Source organism: Alternaria atra, assembly GCF_907166805.1.
Source record: "Alternaria atra isolate CS162 genome assembly, contig: 32, whole genome shotgun sequence".
NCBI classification, from domain to species: Eukaryota; Fungi; Ascomycota; class Dothideomycetes; order Pleosporales; family Pleosporaceae; genus Alternaria; species Alternaria atra.
The window spans coordinates 683377-695890 of record NW_025091331.1 but is presented as its reverse complement, the minus strand read 5'-3'; the positions used below and the strand labels follow the sequence as shown (position 1 = coordinate 695890).

At 50.8% G+C, this 12514-nt stretch overlaps 6 protein-coding genes across 6 annotated transcripts; 2 read left to right on the top strand and 4 right to left on the bottom strand.

Moving 5' to 3' along the window:
- Positions 1 to 416: 416 nt before the first annotated feature.
- ALTATR162_LOCUS9984 (uncharacterized protein) lies at positions 417 to 1108 on the bottom strand (the record flags this gene model as incomplete). The annotated part of the gene is made up of 3 exons (XM_043317620.1): positions 417 to 576; positions 628 to 894; positions 954 to 1108. The coding sequence occupies 3 exons, from the start codon at positions 1106 to 1108 to the stop codon at positions 417 to 419; spliced, it is 582 nt and encodes a 193-aa protein (XP_043173555.1).
- A 438-nt stretch (positions 1109 to 1546) lies between these two features.
- Positions 1547 to 2738, bottom strand: ALTATR162_LOCUS9983 (uncharacterized protein; the record flags this gene model as incomplete). The annotated part of the gene is made up of 4 exons (XM_043317619.1): positions 1547 to 2355; positions 2408 to 2521; positions 2572 to 2663; positions 2719 to 2738. 4 exons carry the CDS (start codon positions 2736 to 2738, stop codon positions 1547 to 1549), a joined length of 1035 nt encoding a protein of 344 aa, XP_043173554.1.
- A 1370-nt stretch (positions 2739 to 4108) lies between these two features.
- On the bottom strand, positions 4109 to 5146 carry ALTATR162_LOCUS9982 (uncharacterized protein; the record flags this gene model as incomplete). The annotated part of the gene is made up of 1 exon (XM_043317618.1): positions 4109 to 5146. One exon carries the CDS (start codon positions 5144 to 5146, stop codon positions 4109 to 4111), a length of 1038 nt encoding a protein of 345 aa, XP_043173553.1.
- A 2470-nt stretch (positions 5147 to 7616) lies between these two features.
- ALTATR162_LOCUS9981 (uncharacterized protein) lies at positions 7617 to 8135 on the top strand (the record flags this gene model as incomplete). The annotated part of the gene is made up of 3 exons (XM_043317617.1): positions 7617 to 7660; positions 7783 to 7998; positions 8081 to 8135. 3 exons carry the CDS (start codon positions 7617 to 7619, stop codon positions 8133 to 8135), a joined length of 315 nt encoding a protein of 104 aa, XP_043173552.1.
- Positions 8136 to 8291: 156 nt separating this feature from the next.
- Positions 8292 to 8874, bottom strand: ALTATR162_LOCUS9980 (uncharacterized protein; the record flags this gene model as incomplete). Its single annotated transcript, XM_043317616.1, has 2 exons — positions 8292 to 8538; positions 8585 to 8874. 2 exons carry the CDS (start codon positions 8872 to 8874, stop codon positions 8292 to 8294), a joined length of 537 nt encoding a protein of 178 aa, XP_043173551.1.
- Positions 8875 to 9626: 752 nt separating this feature from the next.
- On the top strand, positions 9627 to 12311 carry ALTATR162_LOCUS9979 (uncharacterized protein; the record flags this gene model as incomplete). Its single annotated transcript, XM_043317615.1, has 2 exons — positions 9627 to 11463; positions 11512 to 12311. 2 exons carry the CDS (start codon positions 9627 to 9629, stop codon positions 12309 to 12311), a joined length of 2637 nt encoding a protein of 878 aa, XP_043173550.1.
- Between the last annotated feature and the right edge of the window lie 203 nt (positions 12312 to 12514).

The window sequence follows — 12514 nt, the reverse complement described above, 5'->3', positions numbered from 1 at the left end:
GCGAGGCAAACGCACGCGAGTATCCTTTGATGGAGGAACATCGAATAGAGGGCAGGCAAATGACCGACTTCGCACCACGAGGGAGGACGTCTTAATCGCTCCATGCTCAGATCACATGGTCTTAAGGGTGGACATGTCACCCCGCAGTCATGCACGCCTGCTGTGGTAGGCATGCGAGCAGCGAGTAGTCACATCGAAGACTCAGTATTTGAATGGCACCTGTCACATACTCACAAAACGATTCACTTCCCTTTGATGTCATTTCATCGCACAAACAAGCTTTTATAAAATCTCTACTGGCATGAACAGCGATTTCCACCGAAAGTGTAGCGGTTTGACTGCTGCCACCAATCTGTCATCTGACCTTCACAGTCTGTCTGCACGAGTGTTCAAGACATGTTGCTAACACCGTAGTGCTAACCCAGGGTCCTTCCACTACTCCGCGATAGCAGCGGTGCTCTTTCTGCTCGATTGACTCTGTTTTCATCATCGTCGCCCGCATGAGCCAGGTCTCCGTGGCTGCTCTTGGTCCTCCAAACAATGCACGAGTACCCAAGCGGTGGGTAGAAGAACAAACTGGACAACGTCAGCTTATACCCACTCTCACAGGACAAGACGCAGTCTCACATCAACAACAGACTTGCGAGCGCATCGCGCTGGACTCGCCTCCTGACATAGTCCGGATCCGCGTAGGTGTCAGGGGCATGATCATGGTGTTGGACACGCCATGGGCCGAAAGCAGAATCTAATATAAGCCAAAGCCACAGTCCCGTTGCGAGGACTGATTTCGCAACCTCAAATATAAGCGCCTGGTACGGCGTCGCGACTGCCTTGCGCTGAACGTATACAATGAACACGATGCCGGCAGACATGAGTGCGGTCATGGAGGGTGCGCTGTCGATGTTGTCAGTGAAAACACGCACTGATCATGGAACAGGGCAAACAATCCTTACAAGAAGTAATAAAAATCCTCTTGGTAAGGGAATATCATCTGTTCCCATGCAAAGAAACCCAAGATGACCATTGTTGGTATTGAGACGATGGCTTGGAAGATGCCAAAGCCACGAAGAGTCTGTTGCCCAAGAGGGCGACTGTCGACACTTGCCATACTAGTAAAATTGGTCACTTGCACGAGATTTTACCCCCGATGAATACAATGTGCCTGGAAAAGGCTGGTGTTTGCTAGGATCGTGCGCAAACAGGATGGGACGTCAATATACCTTTTAGTTTGCAATCCGATACCGTAACTAGGTACAAATGCTGTTGCCTGGGCACGTGAAACACCAAGGCGAAGGATGGTGGCGCAGCTTGAGCATCGTATGGATTCGGCTAAGATGTACGAAAGTCCGCCTTGCCGTGCCATTTTATTGCATATATGCTTACGTTTTGTCAGACACCAAGGGTGGTTCTACTTGATGGAGTATTAGGCTAAAATCGAGATCTTTACTGAAGTTCCATAGTGCTTCGATGAACATGTTTTGGATTCTAGACTCTATTTCCGAGTTCAATTATGATATCGTACATTCATAGAAATATTCATCTCGCTTTACTTCTTCTCCAACCTACTCTTCTCATCCTTCAGTATCTCTTCGACATTGTCTTCGATGCTCGGCCCCTTTGGTTGCCATCCAACCAGCTTCTTCGCCCTCTCCGCCTTACCACGGCTATTGAAACCCCAACTCACAGCTTCGAAACCTGCTTGCTCAATCGCCTTGTCCTTACCAAGCTGTTGCTCCTTCAACTCCTTCTTATCTACCAGACCCAGCTCTGTCGCCTTCTTGCCCATGAGGCGCGCGAGATCTGCCCATAGATGCTCACCGTTCTCGACAAGGTAGTAGCCTTGCTCGTTCCAGAGTTTGGAATCGGTGTTATTGTCTACAGCAGCCTCGGTCAATAGAACGAAGAGTTGCGCGAGATCTGAGACGTGGACGTTGTTCCAGCGCGCCTTTCCTTGGCCAATGATGGGAATGTATTGACCGGTCAAGATCAAGTGTGCGAGCTCATACGCCTGTCTGCTTCGGGTGTTCAGTGGGCCTCGTCCACGTCCATAGATAGTTGGCGGGCAAAGGATAGCTGTCTTGACAGATTCCGATCCAGCTGCAAGCACGAGATCATCGACGTTCTTGTGGAAAGCATCTTTTGGTAATCCGGTCAAGTCTTGCACGGCCGTCCAGTCATTGTACTCGCGTTCCGACCATTCACCCAGCTTGTTGTCATCACGCATGGTCTCCCAGCACAAGATACCGGTACCACCAGTGTGTAACCAGAATCCAGGCTTCTCTTTGGAGTGGCCAGATGCAAGGCCCTTTGCAATCGCTTTCGCAGCGCCTTCGTGGTCGGACGCATCTGCAGTATCTGCGTATCGTCAGCACGGTTCAGTCTTCATGTGAGGCAATGGGTGACCTACGAATGACTACATCTGCCTTTGCTGCTTCATCTTCTAGAATCTTGGAGTCGTCCAGACCACCGATGACGATTCGTACCTTGGGGAAAGCCTTGGTGACAGACTTTGCTTTTTCCTCTTTACCATTGTCAGTACAATGTGCAATCGATGAGGGCACTGGTAAATACCTGATCGCACCAGAGCCGCAATCTCGTAATCAGAGTGCTTATTGTATAGCGCAAACAGGGTGTCGCCTCCGATGTAGCCAGTCGCGCCGGTGCTGAAGGCGAGAAAGTGTCAGCAGAGTTGATTGGCTTTGCAACATACGTACTTACAGGAAAATTTTGGGTGCCATGATTGAAGTATTCGAAATGTGAAGATGGTCGAATTTTTCTGGAATCTCGTCTCGTGTTTGTGCTGATGTACTTCATATCATTGATGGGCCATAACAACTGCATGTGACGTCATCACGCTAGAAACATCGGGACCACTGGAAGAACGTTTTATCGCACGGCAAGCCCCGTACCTAGCCCTACCAATGGTGCATACAAAACGTCACCTTTGCGCCCGCTGTTATCATTGAAGGTTCTATATATTCGCACATTCCTGTAAGAGTCGGATCAGTATGTAAGTGGCGTGCCGCAAAGCCGCAGTTCTCACGGCTCGCATCGTCCCAACACACAATTGTCTCAAAAGGCCGTTCTTCACGTACACATGGTAATAATCGGAAGAATGCCAAATCTGTGGATACGCTTGCGTTAGTAGGAACATGCGATCATGTTGCACGATCTCAATAGGATCCGCCGATAGCGTTCTCGGTTTAGTGATTAGTGACGCTTACCACGCGCCACGGTCTTCGACGCGACATAGTCTGCCACGATTGACACATAAATCCGAATACCTTATTATTATGTACATCTTAGCATATGACTCGAGGAGTGCTGGGATCAGCAATTGCGTAGCGCTAACGTTGTCATAAGACGTTAGGCACAAGTATGACATCGCTCAATGGCGATGTATGGTACTTTGATATGGTAGATGATTAATGCATATAGTACATTACGAGGGTTACTGTCCCTTCATGTCATTCTTCAACCGTTTGCTGAGCCGGTTTCCGATCGTCGAAAAGTATCAAGCACTGGCGCCTTGCTTGCTCTTTATATATTGTAACAACTCAACGTAGCCATTGCGGCTTTTGTCAATCAACCTCTGAGGTCTTTCGGTGGATGCATTAGTGTACTGAAAAAGGTGAAAGTCGTAGAGATGCTGATTGATATCCCACAGCTCCTTCCCAACTATGTAAGGTTGTGCCTGCGTCTTCCGCATCACAACCTAGTGCGCAGTACGGGGTCGAACGACGGTAGCAAGGAGATTCGGTCTGAGTGTCTTTTCATAACAATATTTCAGCAGATTCGATAGGTGCCATCCATACCACGCTGCGTGAGGGGCTTCGGTGGTCTCATCTCCAGAAGAAATAGTGGCCACTGGTATCAACAGAGGTCAGTGGGATGAGAGTTCCACGTGGGACCTTGGGAATTACAGGAGAAGCAACGGCGCTAACACCAAACTAGGCGATCTCAGGGCATCTTGGTTACAACCACGAAACATGAGCTTCAAGGTAGTCAAAGAACGTTTTAATTAATCTGGTGTACTATCGAGGTAGACCAGTGCTGCTTCCATGACTAACGACTATCGGCTCAAGTCCATGTTTCCATGGACCATCGTTTAAGCCACTTCTGACACCTCTGGAAATTGGTCCCCAGCCTTCGAAAAGGCACTCTCCTTCTTATCTTTCAACACCATATCCAAGAAGGTAGCAACATACTTAGTTGTAAGACTTGTCATTCTGCGACCCTCAATAGAACCCAGAAGCTGTCCAACCTCCGCTGGCAATTTTCCATCCAGACCCAATGCAGATATGGCCAAGGGGAGGTCCGAGAAGCTGTAGTGCGCTGTGTCCTTGACTTCAAACTCCTTCTTCCAACCAGTAAGACGTGGCCAGATGGTCTTCCAGGACGGATCGGTTTCTTGTGTCTTGTTTTCGTGGCCCATCAGCATGAAGGGACCGTCGAAGCCGGTTGTCAATACAGGACCAAACATGGAGCCGTCAAGATTGACTCCGCCTCTGAGAGAACTCATCTTCATCATCGCACTGGCAGCGGCCGCACCCCCCAAGGAATGTCCGACAACAGCCACTTTGGAGACGCTTTGATTGCGCAGGTATCCCGGGAATAATCCTTTTGAAGCTGAGACATTGTACATTTGCTTCGAGACGAACTCGATATCCGCGACTCGTGTGTTGAGGGCTAGCTCAACCTCTGCGTCGCTTTCAATTTCGACGCCGGCCACTATGGTGCCATCCGGGAATTCAACCATGTCGGCATCATAGGGGTGGTCGATGGAGAGCACTAAATAGCCAGTAGCCGCGACATTTTGAAGCATAGCGTTGTATAAATGACGAGATGTGCTAAGCGCGCCTGAGAATAGAACGACTGGCAGGGAACCATCGGAACAAGCGCCTCGTTTTGCTGGAGTTATGCACGTCTCGAGACCCAGAGATTGGAAGCTGCCGTTAGGAAGGCCGTATGCGCCGAACTTGGTATCCATGAAAGATGCGGTAGCGGGCGGCATGTAGGACTCGATCTTCCTGCGGCGGCATTGTGTGACAGGATAGAAGCTGGATACCATGATAGACCGAAGGCGGCCGTCGTTGGCGAATGGATCTAAGCGACCATGGTCTGTAAGTGATGCAGAAGCGATCATTACATCGTGATGGTGGGAATCGACAATAGGGAGTACGGTTTTGGCAAATGAAAGGCCTGGCGAAGATGCCAAAAGTACTAGGAAAAGTGAGCTGCAAAGTCCCATGATGTCGAAGATTGATGATGGAGGTGTTGTGCGGGGTTTCAATGAGAGCTGGAATGAAGACGCAGAGAAAGGTGGTTGTGATCAATTCGTAGCAGTGCAGGAGTGGTATCTATAGTTCTGGCTCGAGAGAAGCACATATGCTCGGCCCTCTTCAAAGCGCTCTATCATGACCAAAAACAGACATAGCAGCGGGTACCACTGTGCCTCGGGGAATACACTAGTGCAGCAGAGCCGCACTTTTGGCCGTTATGGGTGCTGAAGTTGATCTCCGCCGGTGGCTTCTCGGTAGTATTAGTGCTTAGTCTCAACGGAGCCTAGACGCGTTCTTTCGTTTCCTAAAACAGTCAAGTCAGATGGCACCGCCTCTACTAGGGCCCGCTGCTCGTATGCTTCGTCGCTCATCAAGCGATACCATTTCCTAAAGCATTCTTCTGAACATCCTGCAAATCGTCGATGTTGCCGGGAAACGAACTCTCCTTGTTTGCCCTGCATTAACAGCCAGCCCTTGCCGCAGCACGCCTTGTATTCGTGCTATCGCAAGCCACATGTCGCCCAACATTGGACCATATGATGGCCGTAAAGCTAGACGGAAAAGATGCGAAGCCTGTGCCAAGTGCGTCAATGTCCCTGTACCAACTTTACGTGAGCCGTATACTGACTTCGTACATCTACGTTAGGCGCAAGATCAAGGCAAGTGATTTAGCTATTCAAAGCCTAACGCCACTAATATCCCAAGTGCAATGGAGATATGCCGTGTGATCACTGTAAACGGACACGACAAAAGTGCATAGTACCCACACGGTCAGTGACTTCGAGCTTCGTCTTCGTCAACCCAGGAGCCGAAAAGCATATTCAGCTTCCGTCGCGAATCAGCTTGGGGAAAACCGAGCAAGATGTGACATACTTCTTCGGCTCCTTTTTGCCCATGAACGCTTTCTCGAATGGCAACTTGCTGGTGCAAAATGAGTTGCAAAGCATGATGCACTCTTCGACCGCTTTGAGAGACGCTCTCTGCGCAGTAGCCTCTCTACACCGATTCCAGCGGGCTCAGTATATAGGATCGGGGTTGGAAGACCTGAATGGGCGTCGGAACGCGATGCAGCTTTACGTTGGATCGGTACGCTGTGTTCAGGCCCGCATTACCCAAGACAAGTTTGCAGACGATCCTTCCACGCTCTGGACGACATTTCTTCTTGGTCTTTTCGAGGTACGCGAAACTGTTCGATTATACGTGATGACAATCTAACATAGCTTAGCTGATGTGCGATGCTAGCGGAACCAATTGGCTCTCGCACTTCCTGCACGGAACTTGCACAATTCTGCGTCTTCAACCCCCTTCTTGCCTTGCTCTTCCAGATGAAAAGAATGCGCGAAAGCGTACCTTCTTCCTCTCTGCTCGTATATTCGAGATATCGCGGGCCCTGATCTACTCCGAGCCTTCCTTCCTGAGTCAGCCTCTATGGACCAGTGCACTAGCAGATCTTTGGACCGGCAAAGGTGCAGCTCTTTGGCACCCGAAAGAAGCCCTCTTCGACATGTTGCCCAGCTTTTCCGAGTTGAGTATACGTGCTATTCGATACTGTGAATTAGAAGCAGGGCATTTGCCGGAGAAAGCGCAAACTGAACGGTCACAGTCTCTAGCTGCTGAAGGCTTGCTGCTACAACAATCTTTGCATGAGTGGTGGGATATCAGCATCGCGTGGCAGTATGCATTTGATGCATTGGACCCAGAACTCCTTGTCGCCCATATATACTATCATGCTGTTAGTATATACCTCTCGGGTACTTATGATTACCATGTGCATTGGACCAAACCCATGGCACCATGTTCGCCGATTCTAGCTCGTACTCAGATCGAGTGGCACACGCAAGAAATTCTTCGATTAAGTCATGAGTTGTTGGCTACTGGGACTGCAGGCGTATTACTATTTTTTCCTTTGAGGGTCGCGGGAGCGCGTATTCGGAATGCTCATGACATGCACGAGATCTTGGACTTGTTCCACATCGTGTTGCAACGTGGGTATGCCGTTGCTGGCGCGTTGACGACGGATCTATCGGAATTATGGGAGGACAAGGCTATACGATAGGTGTCAACCGAGTCCAGAGAAACAAACTTGCCTGAAACAGGAAGTTTAATTATGTGATGCAAGAGGTGATTTCAAGGAGCAGATGTACGACTGAAGGAAGTGCAAGGAGAATTTTGAACGACCAATCACGTTGTCGTTATTCGCTCTTGCAGCGCCTTGCCTATTTCAGCTAACAGGAAAAGGCTTGGCATAGCAGCACCGCTCGCAGCTTTCTGACAGCAACGTCAACGCCGCCGCCCACGCATCGCACCTCCACAACCACCACTCACACCGTCACAATGGCTCTCGGACCTACCGACATTCACGCGAAGACCAAGACCACGTACGTCTGCAGCACTATCGCACGCAATCGCAGCCACCTTCCCCGAAAGAATCCGCTCCTCGAATCATCTTCCCCGGCACAACCATCGAAGTAGTAAAGAGAATATGCTGACAATGGCATAGATGGCACATCGGCTCATGGGGTAACCCTTACGAGGGCGGTGGTCGACCCGGAAAGGGCGTCGTCACCTACGCACTGAGCCCCAACCGTCAGCGCCCCATGGCTACCTTCATCGGCAAGGGCTTCTGGAACGTCGTGCGCCGCTCAAGGAACCAGGTTCTCTACTTCATCCCACCACTGGCTATCGCATACGGCACCATGCAGTGGGCTATCGAGAGGTGAGTGGATGGGCATTGATGAGAATAACAGGGACACGAAAGGGCATTGGTCTTTGGGAAAGCAGGCTGACAATGAGTACAGGAACGAGTTCCTCAACTCCAAGACCGGCCGTGCCATGTTCGGCGACGAGGAGTAAGCGGGCAGATAAGAGGAAGAGAGATGAAGGAGGGTGTATAGTAAGAGGAATCGAAGGGAGGAAGCGGAACACGACAATTCTCTTTGCATCGAGCCAACGAATAGACTGTACAACCAACATGCACCTTCTTCCCACCCATCTCTTATTCCTAGTCCACTAGATGAATGTCTGTCGCCCGGTACATGGCCCTTCGTTAATCACTTCATATTCAGGGATCACGCCACCCTCAAAAGGCGCAGTAATAGTGACTGTCTCCTGGTCGCTCGGATATGTTGTGACATGTCCCTCGCCTGCCAGGTCGGCAGCGAACAACAGACCGCCTTTGCCTCCATATAACCACAGCTCCCGAGATGGGTCTTGGGGCAGAGTGATGTGCGCGAGTCCAGCTAGGAACTGTACGATCCTCCGTGGTGTCAGCGCAGATTAGTATATGAGGGAAGGCTACTTACTGTGGCACAGGAGCGTTATGTAATCCGCCTTCAAAGCGTGGTGGCTGAATAACGTAGCTTAGATTCGTCACATTGCCTAGGGTTAATGCACGGCTTCCTGCAATGCCTGCTGTTGTAGATACCAAGAAGGGGTTCTTTAGACGCCAGCACTGAATGGTGGAGGTGTTTTGAGGTGTGGTGACTAATGCAGGGGCCGTCAGGTAGGTGGTGTTGTTTGAACTATTGCATGTTTGGGCAGTTAGGAGGGAGGATAAGGAGAGCACGACGAAGATTGACACAGAGTGATGCATGGCTGTGGAAGGATTTGTTATGAGCTGGGAATCACTAGTGGTTGGGAAGCCTCTTATATTCAGATATATCGTGGTGCGAAAGGATAAAGTTGGTGCTGTATTGCGCTATAGCTGCGGGCTAACGATGGTAGTTGACTGGGCTTAAAACGATGAAGCTAGTAGATCGGTGCATGTATGCGTGGCGCATCTGCATGGTCGACATGCACCGCCTTAATATTGATGCTTGGATAGGATCTTTACATCAGGGTTGGCTACTATATACAATGCAGTTGTTTAATCAAATACAATATGTGTACCACAGGGTTGACGAATACATTGTGGATCTTTCGGTTGTAGAATGTGATTATGGTTAGAAGCCGAACTGAAGCACAAGAACGATTCTAAGAAGAGCAATTAGTGTCTATGACCATCAACGCATGTATCTGCAAAGCATTGAAACGAGGAATCAAATAGATTCAGAGACGAAGGATTACTTGGGTCGACATCTAGGCCCAGGCTTTAGCACATGTTCACGCGTAAGGTGGGCGACCCCGCTTAGTCAGTCGGCATGTCGGTGGCATGGGTAGAACTTCGATGATTCTGTCATATCTTAGCTTTCGCCATCGAAGCGCACCCGCCACAAGACATTCTCCTACTGCCAGCCCAAGGCAGTTTGAACGGGCGCGGTACCACTTTCACTCTACTTATCTGTAATATACCCAACTCCATTGTTACACCCCGCCCCGCTGTCCCGTCACATCTGTTCCGCCGCCATGTCGACACTCCTCCGCCGCTCAGGCAACCTAGCGCGACTATCCCGACCTTGCCTCAACGCTGCCACAAGGGCACCACGCACATTACGTACACGAGCACCAATACCACAATGTATATATACTCAGCAACGGGCGCGAAGATTTGCGACCGGGCCGCCGGAAGAGCCCAAGAACAAGAAGGATGACGAGGCAACCAAGAAGGACAGCCAGGCAGACAAGCCTGAGCCTACAGAGTCTGTAAAGAAGGAGGGAGAGACTCAAATGTCCAAACTTACACCAGAAGAGGAGAAGATGCTGGATCAACTAGTCTCCTTCGTGTCAATGGGCGTCCCCAAATCACAGAAGCAGAACATCAAGGAGGCAATGGAGGAAATCAAGCGCACCGGAATACCACCAGAGCTACGACAGGAGATGGACAAGCTGGAGAGAGGCGAGAAGCTGGATTTGGCCACCGCGGCCAAGATCTCGCGGTTAACAACCAATATGGCCCGCAAGGCGGCTGATCAGCAGAAGTTCAAAGAAGATGGCTCTCAAGAACCACATCAGAAGTCAGGCGCACATGACCCAGGCCCAGGCACGGGCAAGGGTTCCAAGGGTGGCGCTGGCGGAGCTGGTGGACCTGTCGGGCCCATGTTCGGCGGCGGTATGGACACCAACACGATTCTCATCAGCGCCTTCCTCGCATACATCACATACAAGACCATCTTCCCAGGCGAGAATTCCAAGGAGATAACATGGCAGGAGTTCCGAACGACCTTCCTAGACAAAGGTCTGGTCGAGAAGATTGTCATCTTGAATGGCAACAGGGCAAAGGTCCACCTGCACCGCGAGGCTGTTGCGGGCATGTACCCCGACTCGCCATCCGTCAACCAGAACTTCTACTACTACTTCACTATTGGATCCGTTGAGGCTTTCGAGCGCAAGATGGATGACGCACAGTACGAGCTGGGCATCCCCAGCTCCGAGCGCATACCCGTAGCATACTCGAACGAGATCTCCTGGTTCGGCACCTTCTTGTCCTTCGGTCCTACTATCCTCCTCCTCGGTTCGCTCTTCTACTTCACAAGACGTGCGGGAGGTGGCGCTGGCGGGGGTGGCGGCGTCTTCGGCATGGGTAAGAGTCGCGCCAAGAAGTTCAACCACGAGACAGACGTCAAGGTCAAGTTCTCAGATGTCGCCGGTATGGACGAAGCCAAGCAAGAAATTATGGAGTTCGTCTCTTTCCTGAAGGACCCCAGCCGGTTCCAGAAGCTCGGTGCGAAGATCCCCCGCGGTGCTATTCTATCTGGATCCCCAGGTACTGGTAAAACCCTTCTTGCCAAGGCTACTGCGGGAGAGTCAGGTGTTCCTTTCTTCAGTGTCAGTGGTTCCGAGTTTGTCGAGATGTTCGTAGGTGTTGGTGCATCCCGTGTCCGAGACTTGTTCGCCAACGCGCGCAAGAGCACACCTTGCATCATCTTCATTGACGAAATTGACGCCATTGGTCGTGCCCGGTCGAAGCAGAACTTCGGTGGTGGCAACGATGAGCGCGAGGCTACTCTCAATCAGATCCTGACAGAGATGGACGGATTCAATACCACTGAGCAAGTCGTCGTACTAGCTGGTACTAACCGACCGGATGTTCTGGACAAGGCGCTTATGAGACCCGGTCGTTTCGACAGACACATCAACATTGACAAGCCCACCATGGACGGCCGAGCACAGATCTTTGGCGTACATCTGAAAAAGATTATTACCAACGAAGACATGGAATTCCTAAAGGGCAGATTAGCAGCTTTGACACCGGGCTTCTCTGGTGCCGACATCGCCAACTGTGTCAACGAGGCTGCTTTGATCGGTACGTATTAACGCTCCTCTCAATCTTACTTCCACTAACAATCTGCAGCTGCCCGCGCTAACGCTGAGACCGTTGCCATGGTACACTTTGAACAAGCCATTGAGCGTGTCATTGGTGGTCTCGAGAAGAAGTCACTTGTCCTTAAGCCTGAGGAGAAGAAGACTGTCGCTTACCACGAGGCTGGCCACGCTATTTGTGGCTGGTATTTTAAGTGGGCAGACCCCCTCCTCAAGGTCTCTATCATTCCCCGTGGTCAAGGTGCTCTTGGTTACGCTCAGTACCTTCCCAACGGCGACACATACCTTATGAATGTAAACCAGCTGATGGATCGTATGGCCATGACACTCGGTGGACGTGTATCTGAAGAGCTACACTTCGACACCGTCACCTCTGGTGCATCCGACGATTTCCGCAAGGTCACCCAGATGGCCACAGCCATGGTCAGCAAATGGGGTATGAGCAAAAAGATCGGATACATCTACTTCGAGGACGGCGAAGGCCAGCAACTCACGAAGCCCTTCTCCGAAGACACAGCCAAGAACATCGACATGGAGGTCAAGCGTATCGTCGATGAGGCCTACAAGCAATGCAAGGATCTCCTTACCGAGAAGAAGCACGAAGTCGGCCTCGTAGCAGAGGAGCTACTCAAGAAGGAGATGCTTGGTCGCGAAGACATGATCAGGTTACTCGGACCCCGACCGTTCGAAGACAGCCAAGATTTCCATAAGTACTTCTCTGGCGAGTACGGCAAGGCACCAGGATACGTAGAGCCAGCAGGGGATGGCGTCAAAGGGCCATTAGTACCCCCCAGCCCAGCGACCTTCAAGGACTTGGGTGCCCGGAGATGAGGTCTGTTGAAGATGTAGTTTTATCGATTTCTTCTTTTTATTGTGTGTGCATTATGGCATGTTATGACATGGACGGGGGTTCGGCGATGATTCAAGGGGTTTCATTCCACTCTAGGCAAGCATGCATAAGGTGTCTTTGTAGCATTGACGCGCGCTTTGGCTTTGTAACAGTACAGTTCATCTGGTCGGAAGGGAAGATCAGG